The 24,690-nt window shown below is 46.5% G+C and overlaps 1 protein-coding gene across 1 annotated transcript; it reads right to left on the bottom strand.

Moving 5' to 3' along the window:
• Positions 1–1,676: 1,676 nt before the first annotated feature.
• Positions 1,677–14,636, bottom strand: LOC132322757 (hormone-sensitive lipase-like; the record flags this gene model as incomplete). Its single annotated transcript, XM_059837501.1, is given in 5 exon segments — positions 1,677–1,807; positions 1,810–1,927; positions 4,600–4,745; positions 7,593–7,683; positions 13,873–14,636. Coding segments are annotated over 5 exon segments (1,071 nt in total), but the record flags the coding sequence as incomplete, so codon positions are not given.
• Between the last annotated feature and the right edge of the window lie 10,054 nt (positions 14,637–24,690).

Genomic DNA, 24,690 nt, shown 5'->3' with positions numbered 1-24,690 from the left:
CCTCAGGTGCAGGGGGCGGGGCCCAGGTGAGCCCCGGGGGGCCCCAAAGAGCCCCAAAAATCCCAAATAAAACGCCCCAAAAAATCCCAAATAAATCCTAAAAATAATCCCCAAAAATTCCCCAAAAAATCCCCAAAATTCTGAAAAAATCCCCTAAAAATACTCAAAAAATTCTAAAAAAATTCTAAAAAAATTCCAAAAGAATCCCAAAAAACCCCAAAAAATTCTAAAAAAATTCCCAAAAATATCCCCAAAAAATCCCCAAAAATTCTGAAAAAATCCCCTAAAAATTCCCTAAATATTCTAAAAAAATTCTAAAAAAATTCCCAAAAAAATCCCAAAAAATCCCAAAAAAATCTAAAAAAATTCCCAAAAATATCCCAAAAAATCCCCAAAAATTCTGAAAAAATCCCCTAAAAATTCCCTAAAAATTCCCTAAAAATTCTAAAAAAATTCCCAAAAGAATCCCAAAAAATCCCCAAAAAATCTAAAAAAATTCCCCAAAAATCTAAAAAAATTCCCAAAAATATCCCAAAAAATCCCCAAAAAATTCTGAAAAAATCCCCTAAAAATTCCCTAAAAATTCAAAAAAAAATTCTCAAAAAATTCCCAAAAAAAATAAAAAAAAACCTACAAAAATCCTCAAAAAAACCCCACAAAAATCTAAAAAAATTTCCAAAAAAATTCCCAAAAAATTCCCAAAAAATCCCAAAAAATCCCAAAAAAATCCCAAAAATTCCGGAAAAAACCCTGAAAATCTGACTCAAAAATACTTTAAAAATCCCCCAAAAAGGGGCAAAAATGGCCAAAAATGACCAAAAATGGCCAAAAATTCAATTTATTCACCCAAAAATCCCATTTACACCCCTCAAATCTACCCCAAATTTGCCCAAATTTTCTCCAATTTTTCCCAGAAGGTTCCAGAAGGTTCCAGACTCACCTGTCCCTCACGGAGGTGGTAGGAGAGCAGCCTCAGGTGCAGGGGGCGGGGCCCAGGTGAGCCCCGGGGGGGGCCCCAAAGAGCCCCAAAAATCCCAAATAAAACCCCACAAAAAATTCCAAATAAATCCTAAAAATAATCCCCAAAAATTCCCCAAAAATCCCAAAAAAATTCTAAAAAAAATCCCAAAAATCCTCAAAAAAAATCCCAAAAAATTCTGAAAAAATCCCCCAAAAATTTCTTAAAAATTCTGAAAAAATTCTTTAAAAATCCAAAAAAATCCCAAAAAATTCTAAAAAAAATTCCCAAAAATATCCCAAAAAATCCCCAAAAATTCTGAAAAAATCCCCTAAAAATTCCCTAAAATTACTAAAAAAATTCTAAAAAAATTCCCAAAAAAAATCCCAAAAAAACAAAAAAAATTCTAAAAAAATTCCCAAAAATATCCCAAAGAATCCCCAAAAATTCTGAAAAAATCCCCTAAAAATTCCCTAAAAATTCTAAAAAAATTCCCATAAAAATCCAAAAAATCCTACAAAAATCCTCAAAAAAACCCCAAAAAAATCCAAAAAAATTCCAAAAAAATCCCAAAAAATCCCCAAAAATTCCCAAAAAAATTCCCAAACAATCCACAAAAAACCCTGAAAATCTGACTCAAAAATACTTTAAAAATCCCCCCAAAAAGGGGCAAAAAATGGCCAAAAATTCAATTTATTCACCAAAAAATCCCATTTACACCCCTTAAACTTGCCCAAATTTTCCCCAATTTTTCGCAGAAGGTTCCAGAAGGTTCCGGACTCACCTGTCCCTCGCGGAGGTGGTAGGAGAGCAGCCTCAGGTGCAGGGGGGCGGGGCCCAGGTGAGCCCCGGGGGGGAGATGGTGACGCTCCGGGAGGGGTCCCGGGCCAGGGGCAGCTCCAGGGGCTCAGGGGGCACGGCCAGGGCTCGGCACAGCCCCACCTGCACGGCCGTCAGCGAGGCCACCGACTGCAAAAAAAGGGAATAAAAATCAAATTAATCCCAAAATCCCAAATTATTTCCCCAAAAAACTCGAAGATTCGGGGAGAAAAGGTGAAAAAATGGGGGAAAAATGATAAAAAACCAGAGGGAAATGGCCCCAAAATGGATGAAAAATCTCAAAAGGTCAAAGAAAAGGGATTTAGGATCTGCAAATGGTAAAAAAAATACTCCCAAAAATTCCCCAGAAATACCCAAAAAAAGCCCCAAAAATTCCCAAAAAATCCTTAAAAAAATCTCCAAAAATTCCCAAAAAATCCCCAAGAAAATCCCCCCAAAATTCCCAAAAAATCCTCAAAAAATCCTCAAAAAATCCTCAAAAAATCCCAAAAAAATCCTCAAAAAATCCCCAAGAAAATCCCCCCAAAATTTCCAAAATATCCTAAAAAAAATCCCCCCAAAAAATCCTCAAAAAATTCCCACAAAAAAATCCTAAAACAATCCTAAAAAAATCCCCAAAAAGTCCTCAAGAAAATCACAAAAAAAAAATCCTCAAAAAATTACAAAAAATCCCCCCCCAAAATCCTCCAAAAATCCCAAAAATCCTCCAAAAATCCTCAAGAAAATCACAAAAAAATCGTAATAAGTTTCAAAAAAATCCCCAAAAAATCCCAAAACCTCCCCAAAAAATCCCCAAGAAAATCCCCCAAAATTCCCAAAAAATCCTCAAAAAATCCTCAAAAAATCCTCAAAAAATCCCAAAAAAATCCTCAGAAAATCCCCAAGAAAATCCCCCAAAAAATTCCAAAATATCCTAAAAAAAATCCCCAAAAAATCCTCAAAAATTCCCACAAAAAATCCTAAAACAATCCTAAAAAAAATCCCCTGAAAAGTCCTCAAAAAATCCCCCTAAAAAATCCCCAAAAATTCCCAAAATATCCTTAAAAAAATCCCAAAAAATCCTCAAAAAATCCTAAAACAATCCGAAAAAAATCCTCAAAAAATATTCAAGAAAATCACAAAAAAAATCCCCAAAAAATCCTTAAAAAATCCTCAAAAAATCCTCAAAAATCCCCAAAAAAATCCTCAAAAACTCCCAAAAAATCCTCAAAAAATCCTCAAAAATCCTCAAAAAATTCCCACAAAAAATCCTAAAACAATCCTAAAAAAATCCCTGAAAAGTCCTCAACAAAATCACAAAAAAAAAAATCCTCAAAAAATTCCAAAAAAATCCCCCCCAAAAATCCTCCAAAAATCCTCCAAAAATCCTCAAGAAAATCACAAAAAAATCGCAAAAAGTTTAAAAAAAATCCCCCAAAAATCCCCAAAAAATCCCAAAAACATCCCCAAAAAATCCCCAAGAAAATCCCCCAAAAATTCCAAAAAATCCTCAAAAAATCCTCAAAAAATCCCCAAAAAATCCTCAGAAAATCCCCAAGAAAATACCCCCAAAATTTCCAAAATATCCAAAAAAAATCCCCAAAAAATCCTCAAAAAATTCCCACAAAAAATCCTAAAACAATCCTAAAAAAATCCCCTGAAAAGTCCTCAAAAAATCCCCCCAAAAATCCCCAAAAATTCCCAAAAGATCCTAAAAAAAATCCCCAAAAAATCCTCAAAAAATCCTCAAAAATCCTCAAAAAATTCCCACAAAAAATCCTAAAACAATGCTAAAAAAATCCTTTAAAAATCCTCAAGAAAATCACAAAAAAATCCTCAAAAAATCCTCAAAAAACCCTCAAAAAATCTTTAAAAATTCCCACCAAAAAAATCCTAAAACAATCCTAAAAAAATCCCTGAAAAGTCCTCAAGAAATCACAAAAAAATCCCCAAAAAATCACAAAAAATCCCCAAAAAATCGCAAAAAAATCCCCAAGAAAACCCCCCCAAAAATCCTAAAAAAATCATTTAAAAAATCCTCAACAAATCCCAAAAAAATGGCAAAAAAAAAAGCAAAAATAAAAAAAAAATTTTGCAAAAAAAATCCCAAAAAATTCCCAAAAAATCCTCAAAAAATCCTCCAAAAATCCTGAAAAAATCCTTTTGGCTTCTTTTAGGACTTTTTTGTAGATTTTTGGGGATTTTTTGGGAAATTTTTGGGGGATTTTGGGGAATTTTTTGTAGATTTTGGGGGATTTTGGGAGGAATTTTTGGGGGATTTTTTTGGGGAATTTTTGGGGATTTTTGGGAGATTTTTTGGTGCTTTTAAAGGGATTTTTTGGGGGAATTTTGGGGGGATTTTTGGGGAATTTTTTTGGCTTTTTTGGGGATTTTTTTTTGAATTTTGGGGGATTTTTGGGTAGTTTTTGGGGGATTTTTTTTTGCTTTTTTTGGGATTTTTGGGGGATTTTTGGGGGAATTTTGGGGGATTTTTTGGGGGATTTTTTGGGGATATTTTTGGGATTTTTGGCTGGATTTCTTTGTGATTTTTTGGGGATTTTTTAGGGGATTTTAGGGGAATTTTGGGGCGATTTTTGGGGCTTTTTGGGGGAGATTTTTGGGTAATTTTTGGGAATATTCTTGAAGGGATTTTTGGGGAATTTTTTTGAATTTTTTTTAATTATTTTTAGATGATTTATAGGAAATTTTTTTAAATTTTTTTTTGAGTTTTTTGGGGTTTTCATGGGGGAACTTTGGGGTTTTTTGGGGTCCTGAGTCCGTTTTTGGGGTGGATTTTGTGGTTTTTTTTTTTGGGTTCTGACCGCCAGCAGCTCGGTCTCGGTGAGGTTCCAGAAGCTTTTCCAGAAATGCACGTCCAGGTTCTGGGTCAGGCGCTCGAACTCGGCCCCGCGCAGCTCCGGGTCCAGCGCGAATTTCCCGCTGGTGAAAAGCGACCCCGCCGCCACCCCTGGCCCCAAAAAACGCCCAAAGTCACCCCAAAATGCACTTAGAGACCCCAAAAAACAAAAAAATCCACCCCAAAAAACACCAAAACCCCCCAAAATGCACTTAGAGAGCCCAAAAAAGCAAAAAATCCACCCCGAGAAACACCAAAACCCCCCAAAATGCACTTAGAGACCCCACAAAACCCCAAAATCCACCCCAAAAAACCCCAAAACCAACCCAAAATGCACTTAGCCCAAAAAAGCAAAAAATCCACCCCAAAAACCCCAAAGTCACCCCAAAATGCACTTAGAGAGCCCAAAAAACCCCAAAATCCACCCCAAAAACCCCAAAGTCACCCCAAAATGCACTTAGAGAGCCCAAAAAACCCCAAAATCCACCCCAAAAACCCCAAAGTCACCCCAAAATGCACTTAGAGAGCCCAAAAAACCCAAAATCCACCCCAAAACCCCCCAAAATGCAGTTAGAGAACCCAAAATCCCCAAAATCCACCCCAAAAACCCCAAAGTCACCCCAAAATGCACTTAGAGAACCCAAAAAAACCCCAAAATCCACCCCAAAACCCCTCAAAATGCACTTAGAGACCCCAAAAAATCCGAAATGCACCCCAAAACCAACCCAAAATTCACTCCAGGACTCAATAAAATCCAAAATCCACAAAAGAACCCAAAATTCACCCCAAAAACCCCCCAAAAATTCCCCCAAATCCCCCAAAAATTCCCCAAAATTGACCCAAAAATTCCCCAAAAATCTCCAAAAATTCTCCAAAATTGCCCCAAAAATCCCCAAAAAATTCCCCAAAAAATCCACCAAAAAAATCCCAAAAATTCCCCCAAAATTCCCAGAAATCTCCAAAAATTCTCCAAAATTGCCCCAAAATTCCCCAAAAATCCCAAAAAAATTCCCCCAAATGCCCAAAAAATTCAAAAAAAATCCCCCAAAATTGCCCCAAAAATTCCCCAAAAATTCCCCAAAAATTCCCCAAAATTGCCCCAAAGATTCCCCAAAAATTCCCCCAAAAATCTCCAAAAATTCCATAAAAATCCCCCCAAAATTACCATAAAATTTCCCCAAAAATCTCCGAAAATTCCACTAAAATCCCCCCAAAGTTCCCAAAAATTTCCCAAAAAATCCCACAAAATTGCCCCAAAAATTCCCCAAAAATTCCCCAAAAATCCCCCAAAAATCCCCAAAAAATTCCCCCAAATCCCCCAAAAATTCCAAAAAAATCCCACAAAATTGCCCCAAAAATTCCCCCAAATTGCCCAAAGATTCCCCAAAAATTCCCCCCAAAATCTCCAAAAATTCCATAAAAATCCCCAAAAAATTCCCAAAAATATTCCCCAAAATCCCCCAAAAATTCCCCAAAAATTCCCCAAATTGCCCCAAAGATTCCCCAAAAATTCCCCCAAAAATCTCCGAAAATTCCATTAAAATCCCCAAAAATTCCAAAAAAATTCCCCAAAAATTCCCATAAAATTCCCCAAATATTCCCCAAAATTGACCCAAAAATTTCCCAAAAATCTCCAAAAATTCTCCAAAATTGCCCCAAAAATCCCCAAAAAATTCCCCAAAAAATCCACCAAAAAATCCCAAAAATTCCCCTAACATTCCCCAAAATCTCCAAAAATTCTCCAAAATTGCCCCAAAAATCCCCCAAAAATCCCCCAAAAATTCCCCCAAATCCCCAAAAAATTCCAAAAAAATCCCACAAAATTGCCCCAAAAATTCCCCAAAAATTCCCCCCAAAAATCTCCAAAGATTCCCCAGAAATTCCCCCAAAATCTCCAAAAATCCCATAAAAATTCCAAAAAAATTCCCAAAAAATTCCCAAAAATCAAAAAAATTTTGCCAAAATCTCCAAAAATTCCCCAAAATTGCCCCAAAAATTCACCAAAAATCCCCCCAAAAAATTCTCCAAAATTGCCCCAAAAATTCCCAAAACAATCCCCCAAAAATTCCATAAAAAAATCCACCAAAAAAATCCCCCAAAAATTCCCAAAAAATTCCCCAAAATCTCCAAAAATTCTCCAAAATTGCCCCAAAAATCCCCAAAAAATTCGCCCAAATCCCCAAAAAATTCCAAAAAAATCCCACAAAGATTCCCCAAAAATTCCCCCAAAAATCTCCGAAAATTCCATTAAAATCCCCCAAAAATTCCCAAAAAAACCCCTAAAAATTCCCCAAATCCCCAAAACATTCAAAAAAATTCCCCAAAAATTCCATCCAAAATTTTTAAAAATTCCCCAAAAATTCCCCAAAAACTCCCCCAAAAATTCCCAAAAAAATTTCCAAAACATCCCAAAAATTCCCAAAAATCTCCAAAATTCTCCAAAATTGCCCCAAATATCCCCCAAAGATCCCCAAAAATCCAAAAAAAATTTCTCAAAAATCCCCCCAAAATTCCCCAAAATTGCCCCAAAAATTCCCCAAAAATTCCCCCCAAAATCTCCAAAAATTCCATAAAAATTCCCCAAAAATCCCCAAAAAATTCCCCAAAAATCCCCCCAAAATCTCCGAAAATTCCATAAAAATCCCCCCAAAATCCCCAAAAATTCCCCCAAAAATCTCCGAAAATTCCATAAAAATCCCCCAAAAATTCCCAAAAATTGCCCCAAAAATTCCCCCAAAAATCTCCAAAAATTCCATAAAAATCCCAAAAAATTCTACAAAATTTCCCCAAAAAATCTCCAAAAAATTCCATAAAAATTCCCCAAAAATTCCATAAAAATCCCCAAAAATTCCACAACATTCCCCCAAAAATCTCCGAAAATCCCCCAAAATTTCCCAAATTCCCAAAATTCCCCAAATTGCCCAAAATGGCCCCAGACGGCCCCGTTTTGGTGCTCACCGATGCCGGGCTCGCGGCTGCCGTAGTTCTCGCCGAAGGCCACCAGGCCGATGGCCAAGGTCTGCAGGAACGGCCGCAGCGACGGCACGAACTGCGGGGCGTGGCCACGGTGAGGGCTCCGCCCCCAAGGGGGCGTGGCCAACCCAACCCAAGGTCAAGCAGGTCAAGATTGGCCAACCCAAGGTCAGCCCATGGTCAACAAAGACCAACCCAAGGTCAACCAGGTCAAGGGCAACCCAACCCATGGTCAACCCATGGTCAACCCATGGTCAACAAAGACCAACCCAAGGTCGAGCAGGTCAAGATTGGCCAACCCATGGTCAACCAAGTCAAGGGCAACCCAACACAAGGTCAACCAGGTCAAGGGCAACCCAACCCATGGTCAACAAAGACCAACCCAAGGTCAACCAGGTCAAGGGCAACCCAACCCATGGTCAACAAGGTCAACCCAAGGTCAACCAGGTCAAGGGCAACCCAACCCAAGGTCAACCCATGGTCAACCCATGGTCAACAAAGACCAACCCAAGGTCAACCAGGTCAAGATTGGCCAATCCAAGGTCAACCAAGTCAAGATTGGCCAACCCAAGGTCAACAAGGTCAAGATCAACCCAATGGTCAACAAAGATCAACTCAATGGTCAAACCAAGATCAACCAAGCCAAGATCAACCAACCAATGGCCAATGAAGGTCAACCAAGCCAAGAACAACTCAATGGTCAACAAAGACTGACCCAATGGTCAACACAAGACCAACCAGTCCAAGAGCAACCAACCAATGGTCAAGGAAGGCAAGAGCAACCAACCAATGGTCAACCAAGATCAACCAAGCCAAGAGCAACCAACCAATGGTCAAGGAAGGCAAGACCAACCAACCAATGGTCAAGGAAGGTCAACCAAGTCAAGATCAACCAATCAATGGTCAAGGAAGGTCAACCAAGCCAAGATCAACCAACCAATGGTCAACAAAACCAAGAGCAACCAACCAATGGTCAAGGAAGACCAACCAAGCCAAGAGCAACCAACCAATGGTCAAGAAAGGCAAGAGCAACCAACCAATGGTCAATGAAGATCAACCAAACCAAGACCAACCAACCAACGGTCAACCAAGCCAAGACCAACCAACCAATGGTCAAGGAAGGTCAACCAAGCCAAGATCAACCAACCAATGGTCAATGAAGATCAACCAAGCCAAGATCAACCAACCAATGGTCAATGAAGGTCAACCAAGCCAAGAGCAACCAACCAATGGTCAAGGAAGTTCAACCAAGATCAACCAAGCCAAGACCAACCAACCAATGCTCAACGAAGGTCAACCAAGCCAAGATCAACCAACCAATGGTCAAGAAAACCAAGAGCAACCAACCAATGGTCAACGGAGCCAAGACCAACCAATCCAACCAACCCAAAACTTCCAAAAAACCTCCAAAAATTCCAAAAAACCCAAAAAATCCCCAAAAAACCCCAAACTGCCCCAAACTGCCCCAGACCTCCTCACCTGGAAGCCCAAGCACCTCCCGTAGAAGCAGCCGTTGTGCATGGTGCTGTACTCGCGCAGCACCACCTCGCTGATGCCTTCCTCCTCCTCCTCCTCCTCCTCCTCCTCCTCCTCCTCCTCCAGCTCCTTCCTCACCTTCTCCCCGTCGGGGAAGAGACAACCGGGCTTGGAGATCTCCGCCATCTTCACGGCCAACGCCGGCACCGAGCGGCCGCGGGCACGGCAAGAGCGACCGAGCGATGGGCAAGGTCAACCCAAGCCAATGGTCAATGGTGGCAAGAGAGCGACCAATGGGCAACAAGGAGCAACTCAACGGGCAAACCAAGATCAACCGGGCCAAGAGCAACCAACCAATGGTCAAGGAAGGCAAGAGCAACCAACCAATGGCGAAGGAAGGTCAACCAAGCCAAGACCAACCAACCAATGGTCAATGAAGATCAACCAAGATCAACCTGTCCAAGAGCAACCAACCAATGGTCAATGAAGATCAACCAAGCCAAGAGCAACCAACCAATGGTCAATGAAGACCAACCAAGCCAAGATCAACCAACCAATGGTCAAGAAAGCCAAGAACAACCAACCAATGGTCAAGGAAGGTCAACCAAGCCAAGATCAACCAATCAATGGCCAATGAAGGTCAACCAAGATCAACCAAGCCAAGAGCAAATAACCAATGGTCAATGAAGGTCAACCAAGCCAAGATCAACCAATCAATGGCCAATGAAGGTCAACCAAGATCAACCAAGCCAAGATCAACCAACCAATGGTCAACGAAGGTCAACCAAGCCAAGAGCAACCAATCAATGGTCAATGAAGGTCAACCTGTCCAAGAGCAACCAACCAATGGTCAATGAAGGTCAACCAAGCCAAGAGCAACCAACCAATGGTCAACGGAGCCAAGACCAACCAATCCAACCAACCCAAAACTTCCAAAAAACCCCAAAAAACCCCAAAAAACCCCAAAAAATCCCAAAAAACCCCAAAAAACCCCAAACTGCCCCAAACTGCCCCAGACCTCCTCACCTGGAAGCCCAAGCACCTCCCGTAGAAGCAGCCGTTGTGCATGGTGCTGTACTCGCGCAGCACCACCTCGCTGATGCCTTCCTCCTCCTCCTCCTCCTCCTCCTCCTCCTCCTCCTCCTCCAGCTCCTTCCTCACCTTCTCCCCGTCGGGGAAGAGACAACCGGGCTTGGAGATCTCCGCCATCTTCACGGCCAACGCCGGCACCGAGCGGCCGCGGGCACGGCAAGAGCGACCGAGCGATGGGCAAGGTCAACCCAAGCCAATGGTCAATGGTGGCAAGAGCGACCAATGGGCAACAAGGAGCAACTCAACGGGCAAACCAAGATCAACCGGGCCAAGAGCAACCAACCAATGGTCAAGGAAGGCAAGAGCAACCAACCAATGGTCAGGGAAGGTCAACCAAGCCAAGAGCAACCAACCAATGGTCAAGGAAGGTCAACCAAGCCAAGACCAACCAACCAATGGTCAAGAAAGGCAAGAACAACCAACCAATGGTCAATGAAGGTCAACCAAGATCAACCAAGCCAAGACCAACCAACCAATGGTCAAGGAAGGTCAACCAAGCCAAGAGCAACCAATCAATGGTCAATGAAGGTCAACCTGTCCAAGAGCAACCAACCAATGGTCAATGAAGGTCAACCAAGATCAACCAAGCCAAGATCAACCAATCAATGGTCAATGAAGACCAACCAAGCCAAGATCAACCAATCAATGGTCAATGAAGGTCAACCAAGCCAAGATCAACCAATCAATGGTCAATGAAGACCAACCAAGCCAAGATCAACCAACCAATGGTCAATGAAGCCAATACAGATCAACCAGTGGTCAATGAAGATCAACCAAGACCAACCAAGCCAAGATCAACCAACCAATGGTCAATGAAGACCAACCAAGCCAAGAGCAACCAACCAATGGTCAATGAAGGTCAACCAAGATCAACCTGTCCAAGAGCAACCAACCAATGGTCAACGAAGATCAACCAAGCAAAGAGCAACCAACCAATGGTCAAGGAAGGTCAACCAAGCCAAGAGCAACCAATCAATGGCCAATGAAGGTCAACCAAGATCAACCAAGCCAAGACCGACCAACCAATGGTCAATGAAGACCAACCAAGCCAAGATCAACCAACCAATGGTCAATGAAGATCAACCAAGCCAAGAGCAACCAATCAATGGTCAATGAAGGTCAACCAAGATCAACCAAGCCAAGACCAACCAACCAATGGTCAATGAAGGTCAACCAAGCCAAGACCAACCAATCAATGGTCAACGGAGCCAAGACCAACCAATCCAACCAACCCAAAACTTCCAAAAAACCTCAAAAACCCCAAAAAACCCCAAAATGCCCCAAACTGCCCCAGACCTCCTCACCTGGAAGCCCAAGCACCTCCCGTAGAAGCAGCCGTTGTGCATGGTGCTGTACTCGCGCAGCACCACCTCGCTGATGCCTTCCTCCTCCTCCTCCTCCTCCTCCTCCTCCTCCTCCAGCTCCTTCCTCACCTTCTCCCCGTCGGGGAAGAGACAACCGGGCTTGGAGATCTCCGCCATCTTCACGGCCAACGCCGGCACCGAGCGGCCGCGGGCACGGCAAGAGCGACCGAGCGATGGGCAAGGTCAACCCGAGCCAATGGTCAATGGTGGCAAGAGCGACCAATGGGCAACAAGGAGCAACTCAACGGGCAAACCAAGATCAACCGGGCCAAGAGCAACCAACCAATGGTCAAGGAAGGTCAACCAAGCAAAGATCAACCAACCAATGGTCAACCAAGATCAACCAAGCCAAGATCAACCAATCAATGGTCAACAAAACCAAGAGCAACCAACCAATGGTCAATGAAGATCAACCAAGCCAAGACCGACCAACCAATGGTCAACCAAGATCAACCAAGGCAAGACCAACCAACCAATGGTCAAGGAAGGTCAACCAAGCCAAGATCAACCAACCAATGGTCAAGGAAGGCAAGAGCAACCAACCAATGGTCAAGGAAGGTCAACCAAGTCAAGATCAACCAATCAATGGTCAACGAAGGTCAACCAAGCCATGATCAACCAACCAATGGTCAAGGAAGGTCAACCAAGATCAACCAAGTCAAGACCGACCAACCAAGGGTCAATGAAGACCAACCAAGCCAAGAGCAACCAACCAATGGTCAATGAAGGTCAACCAAGATCAACCTGTCCAAGAGCAACCAACCAATGGTCAAGGAAGATCAACCAAGCAAAGATCAACCAACCAATGGTCAATGAAGGCCAACCAAGCCAAGAGCAACCAACCAATGGTCAAGGAAGGTCAACCAAGCCAAGAGCAACCAACCAATGGTCAATGAAGGTCAACCAAGATCAACCAAGCCAAGAGCAACCAACCAATGGTCAATGAAGATCAACCAAACCAAGACCAACCAACCAACGGTCAACGGAGCCAAGACCAACCAATCCAACCAACCCAAAACTTCCAAAAAACCTCAAAAAATCCCAAAAAACCCCAAAAATCCCAAAAAAATCCCAAAAATGCCCAAAAAACCCCAAAAAACCCAAAAAATCCCCCAAAAATCCCAAAAAATCCCAAAAAACCCCAAAATGCCCCAAAATGTCCCAAACTGCCCCAGACCTCCTCACCTGGAAGCCCAAGCACCTCCCGTAGAAGCAGCCGTTGTGCATGGTGCTGTACTCGCGCAGCACCACCTCGCTGATGCCTTCCTCCTCCTCCTCCTCCTCCTCCTCCTCCTCCTCCTCCAGCTCCTTCCTCACCTTCTCCCCGTCGGGGAAGAGACAACCGGGCTTGGAGATCTCCGCCATCTTCACGGCCAACGCCGGCACCGAGCGGCCGCGGGCACGGCAAGAGCGACCGAGCGATGGGCAAGGTCAACCCAAGCCAATGGTCAATGGTGGCAAGAGCGACCAATGGGCAACAAGGAGCAACTCAACGGGCAAACCAAGATCAACCGGGCCAAGAGCAACCAACCAATGGTCAAGGAAGGTCAACCAAGCCAAGATCAACCAACCAATGGTCAAGGAAGACCAACCAAGCCAAGATCAACCAACCAATGGTCAAGGAAGACCAACCAAGCCAAGATCAACCAACCAATGGTCAAGGAAGGCAAGATCAACCAACCAATGGTCAAGGAAGGCAAGAGCAACCAACCAATGGTCAAGGAAGATCAATCAAGCCAAGAGCAACCAACCAATGGTCAAGGAAGTTCAACCAAGCCAAGATCAACCAATCAATGGCCAATGAAGGTCAACCAAGCCAAGATCAACCAACCAATGGTCAAGAAAGCCAAGAACAACCAACCAATGGTCAAGGAAGGTCAACCAAGTCAAGATCAACCAATCAATGGTCAACGAAGGTCAACCAAGCCATGATCAACCAACCAATGGTCAAGGAAGGTCAACCAAGATCAACCAAGTCAAGACCAACCAACCAATGGTCAAGGAAGGTCAACCAAGCCAAGAGCAACCAATCAATGGTCAATGAAGGTCAACCAAGCCAAGATCAACCAACCAATGGTCAAGAAAGCCAAGATCAACCAACCAATGGTCAATGAAGGTCAACCAAGATCAACCAAGCAAGAACAACCAACCAAAGACCAACCAAAGGAAGACCAACCAACCAATGGTCAACAGAGCCAAGACCAACCAATCCAACCAACCCAAAACTTCCAGAAAACCTCAAAAAATCCCAAAAAACCCCAAAAAACCCCAAAAAAAACCCAAAAAACCCCAAAAAAACCCAAAAAACCCGAAACTGCCCCAGACCTCCTCACCTGGAAGCCCAAGCACCTCCCGTAGAAGCAGCCGTTGTGCATGGTGCTGTACTCGCGCAGCACCACCTCGCTGATGCCTTCCTCCTCCTCCTCCTCCTCCTCCTCCTCCTCCTCCAGCTCCTTCCTCACCTTCTCCCCGTCGGGGAAGAGACAACCGGGCTTGGAGATCTCCGCCATCTTCACGGCCAACACCACCAAAGCTCGCAGCTGCCCCAAGGCGGCGGCCACCGCCTCGATCTCGGCGGCGTTGGCGCCGGCGCGGAAGAAGAGGCTGCGGCGGTGGGCGGCCACGTAGCGGCTGCGCTCCACGGCGCGCTCCAGGCAGACCTGCACCACCTGCAGCAAGCTGCGGTAGCCGTTGCCGGGCGTGGCCTCGTCCAGGTCGAAGTTTGGAGCCACCTGGGCCAGGTGGGAGAGGGCGGGGCCAAGATGGCGGCCGTGGCGGAGGAGGGAGGAGAAGGCGTCGGCGAAGCGCCGCGAGGTGCCGGCGGCGGCGCCGGGGGCGGGGGTGGAGGAGGTGGGGGGAGGGGAGAAGAAGGCGAGGTTGTCGCGGGCGAGGAGCTGGAGGGATTGGAGGAGGTCCATGGTGGGGACTGGGAGGGACTGGGATGGACTGGGATATACTGGGAGGGACTGGGAGGGGATTGCGAGGGACTGGGAGGGACTGGGAGGGAACTGGGTTATACTGGGAGGATCTAGGATCAAACTGGGAGGGGACTGGGAGGGACTGGGATATACTGGGAGGGGATTGGGGGGGGATTGGGAGGGACTGGGAGGGAACTGGAAGGGACTGGGAGGGACTGGGAGGGACTGGGAGGGGATTGGGAGGGACTGGGATATACTGGGAGGGACTGGGAGGGGATTGGGAGGGAACTGGGATGGACTGGGAGGGAACTGGGATGGACTGGGAGGGAACTGGGAGGGACTGGGAGGGGATTGGGAACAAACTGGGTTAAACTGGGAGGGACTGGGAGGGACTGGGATCAAACTGGGAGGGGACTGGGAGGGAACTGGGAGGGAACTGGGTTATACTGGGATATACTGGGAGGGAACTGGGATGGACTGGGAGGGAACTGGGAGGGACTGGGATAAACTGGGAGGGACTGGGAGGGACTGGGAGGGACTGGGATAGACTGGGAGGGACTGGGATCAACTGGGATGGACTGGTAGGGAACTGGGACAAACTCGGAGGGACTGGGAGGGACTGGGTTATACTGGGATGGACTGGGAGGGACTGGGAGGGGATTGGGTGGGACTGGGAGGGACTGGGTTATACTGGGATATACTGGGAGGGGACTGGGTTATACTGGGATATACTGGGAGGGACTAGGAGGGGATTGGGAGGGACTGGGAGGGAACTGGGAGGGACTGGGATAAACTGGGAGGGGACTGGGAGGGACTGGGTTATACTGGGAGGGAACTGGAAGGGACTGGGAGGGACTGGGATAAACTGGGAGGGACTGGGAGGGGATTGGGAGGGACTGGGTTAAACTGGGAGGGGACTGGGAGGGGATTGGGATAAACTGGGATGGACTGGGAGGGACTGGGATCAAACTGGGATGGACTGGGAGGGACTGGGATGGACTGGGAGGGAACTGGGTTATACTGGGAGGGAACTGGAAGGGACTGGGATGGGCTGGGATCAAACTGGGAGAGACTGGGAGGGGATTGGGAGGGACTGGGTTAAACTGGGAGGGACTGGGAAGGACTGGGATCAAACTGGGAGGAACTGTGATATACTGGGAGGGACTGGGGGGGACTGGGATCAGACTGGGATGGACTGGGAGGGAACTGGGTTATACTGGGATATACTGGGAGGGACTGGGAGGGATTGGGAGGGACTGGGTTAAACTGGGAGGAACTGGGATATACTGGGAGGGACTGGGAGGGGATTGGGAGGGACTGGGGAGGACTGTGATCAGACTGGGATGGACTGGGAGCGACTGGGTTAAACTGGGAGGGACTGGGAGGGAATTGGGAGGGGTTTGGGATGGACTGGTTTATACTGGGAGGGACTGGGTTAAACTGGGAGGGGATTGGGATGGACTGGGATGGACTGGGAGGGACTGGGATCAAACTGGGCAGGGACTGGGAGGGAACTGGGACGAACTGGATGAACTGGTTTGGGGTTTGGGGTTACTGGGAGGGGATTGGGAGGGTCCTGGGGGTCCCGGAATGTCCAAACTGGTCCAAACTGGTCCAAACTGGGATCCACTGGGATGGTCCTCAGAGGTCACTGGGCTGAACTGGTCCAAACTGGTCCGAACTGGGATGAACTGGGAGGGTCCAGGGGGGTCCTGGCTGGTCCTGGGGGGGTCCTGGAAGGTCCAAACTGGTCTGAACTGGTCCGAACTGGGATCCACTGGGATGGTCCTCGATGTCCACTGGGATCCACTGGGCTGAACTGGGATGAACTGGTCCAAACTGGGATGGTCCTCAGAGGTCACTGGGCTGAACTGGTCCAAACTGGTCCAAACTGGGATGAACTGGATGAACTGGGAGGGTCTTCAGAGGTCACTGGGCTGAACTGGTCCAAACTGGTCCAAACTGGGATGAACTGGGAGGGTCCAGGGGGGTCCAAGCCGGTCCTGGGGGGGTCCTGGAAGGTCCAAACTGGTCCAAACTGGGATGGTCCTCGATGTCCACTGGGATCCACTGGGCTGAACTGGTCCAAACTGGTCTGAACTGGGATGAACTGGGAAGGTCCTCAGAGGTCACTGGGCTGAACTGGTCCAAACTGGTCCGAACTGGGATGAACTGGGAGGGTCCGGGGGGGTCCAGGCCGGTCCCGGGGGGGTCCTGGAAGGTCCAAACTGGTCTGAACTGGTCCGAACTGGGATCCACTGGGAGGGTCCTCAGACGTCAATGGGCTGAACTGGTCCAAACTGGTCCAAACTGGGATGAACTGGGAGGGTCCTCAGAGGTCACTGGGCTGAACTGGTCCAAACTGGGCTGAACTGGGATGGACTGGGAGGGTCCAGGGGGGTCCAGGCCGGTCCTGGGGGGGTCCTGGAAGGTCCAAACTGGTCTGAACTGGTCCGAACTGGGATCCACTGGGAGGGTCCTCAGAGGTCACTGGGCTGAACTGGTCCAACTGGTCCGAACTGGGGTGAACTGGGAGGGTCCTCAGAGGTCACTGGTCCGAACTGGGATGAACTGGGAGGGTCCGGGGGGGTCCTGGCCGGTCCCGGGGGGGTCCTGGAAGGTCCAAACTGGTCCAAACTGGGATGAACTGGGAAGGTCCTCAGAGGTCACTGGGCTGAACTGGTCCAAACTGGTCCGAACTGGGGATGAACTGGGAGGGTCCGGGGGGGGTCCAGGCCGGTCCCGGGGGGGTCCTGGAAGGTCCAAACTGGTCCAAACTGGTCCGAACTGGGAAGGTCCTCGATGTCCACTGGGATCCACTGGGCTGAACTGGGATGAACTGGTCTGAACTGGGATGAACTGGGAAGGTCCTCAGAGGTCACTGGGCTGAACTGGTCCAAACTGGTCCGAACTGGGATGAACTGGGAGGGTCCGGGGGGGTCCTGGCCGGTCCCGGGGGGGTCCTGGAAGGTCCAAACTGGTCCAAACTGGTCCGAACTGGTGGGAACTGGGAGCTGCGGGTCGCTGCCGGGCTCTGCTGGGAGCCGGGGGTGGGGGAGGGGCGGGGGAGGGGGAGGGGCGGGGCCCGGCCCCTCCCCCCACCCTGAGCAACGGCCGGGGGGTGGGGGAGGGGCACGGGGGGGGAGGGGGGGGAGGGGAGGGGACTCAAAATGGGCCCAAAAAATAAAAAAAATCCAAAAAATCAAAGAAAAATCCCAAAAAATCCTCAAAAAATCCCAAAAAATCCAAAAAAAATCCCAAAAAATCCCAAAAAATCCCCAAAAAATCCCCCAAACAATCCCCAAAAAAATCCCCCAAAAAAACCCCAAAAAATCCTCAAAAAATCCTCAAAAAATCCAAAAAAATTCCCACAAAAAATCAAAGAAAAATCCCAAAAAATCCACAAAAAATCCTCAAAAAAATCCCAAAAAATCCTCAAAAAATCCCCCAAAATTCCCAAAAAAATCCCCCAAAAAATCCCAATAAATCCCCAAAATATCCCCCAAAAATCCCAAAAATCCCCAAAAAAACCCCCAAAAATACAAAAAAAATTCCCAAAAAATCCCTTATAAATCCCAAAAAAATGCCCCCAAAAATCCCCAAAATATCCCAAAAAATCCCCAAAAAATTAAAAAAAAAATCCCCAAAAATCCCCAAAAAAATCCCCAAAAAATCCCCAAAAAATTCCCCAAAAATCCCAAAAAAATCCTCAAAAATCCCCAAATAATTCCCAAAAACTCCCCAAAAAATCCCCAAAAAATCCCCAATAAATCCCCCAAAAAATCCCCAAAAAAGCCCCAAAAAATCCCCCAAAACCCCCCAAAAATCCCCAAAAAATCCCAAAAAAAATCCTCAAAAAATCCTCAAAAAATCCCCAATAAATCACCCAAAAAATCCCAAAAAATCGCCAAAAAATCCACAAAAAATAAAAAAAATCCACAAAAAATCCACAAAAAATCCCCAAAAAAGCCCCACAAAATCCCCAAAAATACAAAAAAACCCCCAAAATACCCCAAAAAATCCCCAAAAAATCGCCAAAAAATCCCAAAAAATCCCCCAAAATCCCCAATAAATCACCCAAAAATCCCCCAAAAATCCCAAAAAATCCCCAAAAATCCCCAAAAAATCCCCCAAAAATCCCCCCAAAAATCCCCAAAAAATCCCCAAAAATCCCAAAACCCCTCCCAAAAATCCTAAAAAAATACACCAAAAAACCCCAAAAAATCCCAAAAAAAAAATCCACAAAAAATCCCAAAAAAATCCCCAAAAAAGCTCCAAAAATCCCAAAAAAATCCCCAAAAATAGCCAAAAAATCCGCCAAAAAATCCCAAAAAATCCCCCAAATTTCCCCTCCCCCACTCCAAAAACCCACCTAAAATCTCCCCAACCCCCCCAAAATCCCCCAAAATCCAAAAAAATTCCCCTAAAAATCCCCAAAAAATCCCCCAAAATCCCCCCCAAAAATCCCCAAAATCGCCCAAATTTCCCCTCCCCCACCCCAGAATTCCCCCCCCGGAATTTTTTTGGGGGGGGTGGGGGAGGGGCAGGGGGGGTGGGGGAGGGGCTCGGGGGGTTTGGAATTCCTGGGGGGTCCCGGGAGGGTGAAAAAAACCCAAAAATTGGGAAAGAACCCAAAAAAATTTGGGGAATTTTGGGGCAGAGGGGAACGGGGGGGGAGGGGGCGGGGGAGGGGGAGGGGCGGGGCCAAAGGGAAGCGGGACAGGGGGCGGGAGAGGGGGCGGGGGAGGGGCAGGGGGGAGGGGAAATTTGGGGATTTTTGGGGAGTTTTTGGGGGGGATTTTGGGGGATTTGGGGATTTTTGGGGGATTTTTTTGGGTGATTTATTGGGGATTTATTGGGGATTATTTTGGGATTTTTGGGGATTTTTTGGGGATTTTATGGGGATTTTTGGGGGATTTTTGGGGATTTTTGGGGGAGTTTTTGGGGATTTTTTGGGGATTTTTTGGGGATTTTTTGGGATTTTTGGGGGATTTTTTGCGGATTTTTTGGGGATTTTTGGGGGATTTTTGGGTGATTTATTGGGGATTTTATGGGGATTTTTGGGTATTTTGGGGGATTTTGGGGGGATTTTTTGGGGATTTTTGGGTGATTTTTTGGGGATATTTTGGGGTATTTTTGGGGGAGTTTTTGGGGATTTTTTGGGGAATTTTTGGGGATTTTTGAGGGATTTTTTGGGGATTTTTGGGTGATTTATTGGGACTTTTTTGGGAATTTTTGGGGATTTTTGAGGATTTTTTGGGGATTTTTTGGGGATTTTTTTGTATTTTTGGGGGATTTTTTGGGATTTTTTGGGGATTTTTTGGGCATATTTTGGGGATTTTTTTTTTATTTTTTATTTTTATTTTTTTGGGGCTTTTTGAGGATTTTTTGGGGATTTTTTGGGGTTTTTTGGGATTTTTGGGGGATTTTTTGGGGATTTTGGGATTTTGGGGGATTTTTAGGAGATTTTGGGGATTTTTTAGGGATTTTCTGCGGGATTTTGGGGATTTGGATCTCTTTGGGGAATTTTTGGGGATTTTGGTGAATTTTGGGGGATTTTGGGGGTTTTGGGTGGATTTTGGGGGTTATGGGGGTGTGGGAGGGGAAATTTTGGGGAATTTTTGATTTTTGGGGGGATTTTTTGAGATTTTGGGGATTTTGGGGGCTGTTTTGGAATATTTTTTGGAGGATTTTGGGCTTTTGGGGGGATTTTTGGGGGGATTTGGGGGATCTTTTAACTTTTGGGGGCTTTGGGGGGAATTTTGGGGGAATTTGGGGGATTTTTGGGAATTATTTTGGATTTTGGGGCGGATTCTTGGGGATATTTTTGGATTTTCAGGGGATTTTGAGGGGGTTTGAGGTTTTTTTTAAATTTTCAGGGGGATTTTGGGGATATTTTTGGGATTTTGGGGGGATTTTTTTAATTTTTGGGGTAATTTGGGGCATTTAGGGAATTATTTGGGACATTTTGGGGAGATTTTTGGGGGGATTTGGGGAATTATTTGGAATTTGGGGGATTCTGGGGAATTTGGGGGGGATTTTTTTATTTTTAGGGGATTTTTGGGAAGTTTTGGGGGGATTTTGGGGGTGGGGGAGGGGAAATTTTGGGGATTTTGGGGATTTTTGGGGAATTATTTGGGATATTTTGGGGAATTTGGGGGGATTTTTTATTTTGGGGAATTTTGGGGGGGCTTTGGGGTAAATTTTGGGCATTTGAGGGACTTTAGGGGGGAGTTTTGGGGTTTTTGGGGGGATTTGGGGAATTTTTGGGGAATTTTAGGGAATTTTTGGGAATTTTGGGGGGATTTTTGCGCGAATTTTGGAATTTTTGGGGAATTTTGGGGCGTTTTCGGAGATTTTCCTAAATTTTCGGGGGACAATGAGGAATTTCAGGAGGATTTGGGGAATATTTCGGGGATTTTTAGGGAATTTCGGAGAATTTTCTCTCATTTTTCCCCTTTTTGGGGTTTTTTCCTCATTTTTGGTCCAATTTTGGGACTTTTTTGGTCCAGTTTCGATCATTTTCTCACTTTTTGTCACTTTTTACCAATTTTACCTCAATTTTTGCCACTTTTTCACCGTCTATCCTCATTTCACGCCAGACTTTGACAATTTTGGGTCAATTTTATTCAATTTTGGGTCAATTTTGGGTCAATTTTGGGCAATTTTGGGCCAATTTTGGGTCAATTTTGGGCCAATTTTGGCCAATTTTGGTCCAATTTTGGGGCAATTTTTTTCCCTTTCCGCCCCCTCCCCCCTCTCCCCCCTCCCCTCCCCCACCCGGCCTCTTTCCCCTCCCCCACCCCAAAATTTTGGGGCCCCTCCCCCAAATTTCGGGGCCCCCCCCGGGGCGCTCCCACCTGTGGCTCCCCCGCCCCGCCACTTCCGCACACGTGACCCGGCAGCGACCAATCAGCGCTCTCCTCCTCCGCAGGGGTGACTCGGACCGACCAATCAGTGCGCGGGAGTTTCCCTTTCCCACGTGATATAAATCCACCAATCCGATGAGAGAATCGCCGGCGCGTCGCCATGGCAACGCGGCCTAGAAAAAAGGCTTCAAAATCGAGGCGCCAAAAATGTCCCAAAAATGACAAAAAACGCCTCAAAAACGCCCCAAAATCGCCTCGAAACCGCCCGAACTGACCCCAAACTGCTCCCAAATCCCAAAAATCGCCGCGAGCCGCTCAAAAATCGTTTTAAAATGCCCCAAAACAGAGCAAAATGGACCAAAATGGACCAAAATGGCCGCAAATGTCCCCAAATTGTTGCTGGGGGTGGCCTGGGTTGTCCTGGTGTCCCCAAGGCTATCCCGGTGTCCCCAAAGTGTCCCCAAAGTGTCCCCAAAATGTCCCCAAGGCCACCCCTGGATTGTCCCAGTGTTCCCAAGGCCATCCCGGTGTCCCCAGCTCTGTCTCAGTGTCCCCAAAGTGTCCCCAAAGTGTCCCAGAGATGTCTCAATGTCGCCAAGGGCCATCCCAGTGTCCCCAAAGTGTCCCCAAGGGTGACCCCAGGGTCCCCAGGGTTGTCCCCATGTCCCCAAAGTGTCCCCAAGGATGTCTCAGCGTCCCCAAAGTGTCCCCAGGGCCATCCTGGTGTCCCTAAAGTGTCCCCAAGGACGTCTCAGTGTCCCCAAGGCTGTCCCCGTGTCCATCCTGGTGTCCCCAAGGCCATCCCAGTGTCCCCAGGTGTGTCCCCATGTCCCCAAATTGTCCCCATGTCCCCCAAATGTCCCCAAGGCCACATCTGGGTTGTCCCCAATGTCCCCAAGGCCATCCTGGTGTCCCCAAAGTGTCCCCAGGGGGGTCCCCATGTCCCTCCCAGTGTCCCCAAGGCTGCCCCCATGTCCCCAAAGTGTCCCCAAGGCCATCCTGGTGTCCCCAAAGTGTCCCCAGGGGTGTCCCCAGGTCCCTCCCAGTGTCCCCAAGGACATCTCTGTGTCCCCAAGGCCATCCTGGTGTCCCCAAAGTGGCCCCAAGGCCATCCCCCGGGTTGTCCCCAGTGTCCCCAAGGGTGTCCCCATGTCCCCAGGAGTGTCCCCAAGGCCACCCTGGTGTCCTAAGGCCACCCCCAGGTTGTCCCCAAAGTGTCCCCATGTCCCTCTCAGTGTCCCCATGTCCATCTTGGTGTCCCCAAAGTGTCCCCAAGGCCATTCCAATGTCCCCTAAGTGTCCCCAAAGTGTCCCCATGTCCATCTCAGTGTCCCCATCTCCATCCCAGTGTCCCCAAAGTGTCCCAAGGCCATCCCGGTGTCCCCAAAGTGTCCCCAAGGCCATTCCAATGTCCCCTAAGTGTCCCCAAAGTGTCCCCATGTCCCTCTCAGTGTCCCCATCTCCATCCCGGTGTCCCCAAAGTGTCCCCAAGGCCATCCCAGTGTCCCCCAGCTCTGTCTCAGTGTCCCCAAAGTGTCCCCAAGGCCATCCCAATGTCCCCTAAGTGTCCCCAAAGTGTCCCCATGTCCCTCTCAGTGTCCCCATCTCCATCTCAGTGTCCCCAAAGTGTCCCCATGTCCCTCTCAGTGTCCCCATCTCCATCTCAGTGTCCCCAAAGTGTCCCCAAGGCCATCCCAGTGTCCCCCAGCTCTGTCTCAGTGTCCCCAAAGTGTCCCCAAGGCCATCCCAGTGTCCCCAAAGTGTCCCCAAAGTGTCCCCATGTCCCTCTCAGTGTCCCCATGTCCAACCCGGTGTCCCCAAAGTGTCCCCAAGGCCACCCTTGGCTTGTCCCCACGTCCCCAGGAGTGTCCCCAAGGCCATCCCGGTGTCCCCAGCTCCGTCCCAGTGTCCCCAAAGTGTCCCCAAGGACGTCTCAATGTCCCCAAGGCCATCCCGAGGTCCCCAAAGTGTCCCCAGGAGGAATTTGGGCCAATTTTGGGCCAATTTTGAGGAATTTGGGACAATTTTGGGCCAATTTTGCGGAATTTTGGGCCAATTTTGGGCCAAATTTGAGGAATTTTGGGCCAATTTTGTTTTTTTTTTTTTTTTGGGGGGGGGGTTGAGGAATTTTGGGACAAATTTGGGCCAATTTTGTGGAATTTTGGGCCAATTTGGAGCTTTTTTGGAGGAGTTTTGGGCCAATTTTTGGGCTTTTTTTGAGGAATTTTGGGCCAATTTTTGGATTTTTTTGGGTGGGATTTTGAGGAATTTTGGGCCAATTTTGGGCCAATTTTGCAGAATTTTGGGCCAATTTTTTGGAGAATTTTGGGTCAATTTTGGGCTTTTTGGGGGTGGGGTTTGAGGAATTTTGGGCCAATTTTTGGGTATTTTTAAAGGATTTTTGGGCCAATATTTTGGAGAATTTTGGGCCAATTTTGGGACAATTTAGGGCTTTTTTTGAGGAATTTTGGGCCAATTTTTTTGAGAATTTTGGGACAATTTTGGGAGAATTTTGTAGAATTTTGGGACAATGTTTTTGGAGAATTTTGGGCCAATTTTGGGGTTTTTTTGGGGGGGGGGTTGAGGAATTTTGGGCCAATTTTTGGGGGGAAAAATTGACCTTTAAAAAGGAATTTTGGGCAGATTTTGCGGGGATTTTTTGTGAATTTTTGGCCTAATTTTGGGGGTTTTTTTTGTGGATTTTTGGGCTGATTTTGGGATATTTTAAATGGATTTTTGGGCTGATTTGGGGGATTTTAAAATGAATTTTTGGGCTGATTTTGGGGAGTTTAAAATGAATTTTGGGGCTAATTTTTTTTTTTTTTTTGTGGATTTTTGGGCTGATTTTGGGATATTTTAAATGGATTTTTTGGCTGATTTTGGGTCTTTTTGGGGTGGATTTTTGGGCTGATTTTGGGATTTTTTTTTGTGGCATTTTTGGGCTGATTTGGGGGATTTTTTTGTGGATTTTTGGGCTGATTTGGGGATTTTAAAATTGATTTCTGGGCTGATTTTGTTGTAGTATTTTTGGTGGTTTTTGGGCCTAATTTTGGGGATTTTTTGTGAATTTTTGGGCTGATTTTGGGGATTTTTTTGGGCTGATTTTTGGCCTAATTTTGGGGATTTTTTTTGTGAATTTTTGCCCTGATTCTGGGGATTTTTTAAAATACATTTTTGCTCTGATTTGGGGATATTTTTGTGGATTTTTGGGGCCGATTTTGGGATATTTTTTGTGGCATTTTTGGGCTGATTTTGGGGATTTTTTGTGAATTTTTGGGCTGATTTTGGGGATTTTTTTGGGCTGATTTTTGGCCTAATTTTGGGGATTTTTGATGAATTTTTGCCCTGATTCTGGGGATTTTTA

This window comes from Haemorhous mexicanus (assembly GCF_027477595.1).
Source record: "Haemorhous mexicanus isolate bHaeMex1 chromosome 39 unlocalized genomic scaffold, bHaeMex1.pri SUPER_39_unloc_1, whole genome shotgun sequence".
Taxonomy (NCBI): Eukaryota; Metazoa; Chordata; class Aves; order Passeriformes; family Fringillidae; genus Haemorhous; species Haemorhous mexicanus.
Note: the sequence above shows the minus strand (reverse complement) of the source record. Positions and strands in the feature narration are given on the sequence as shown.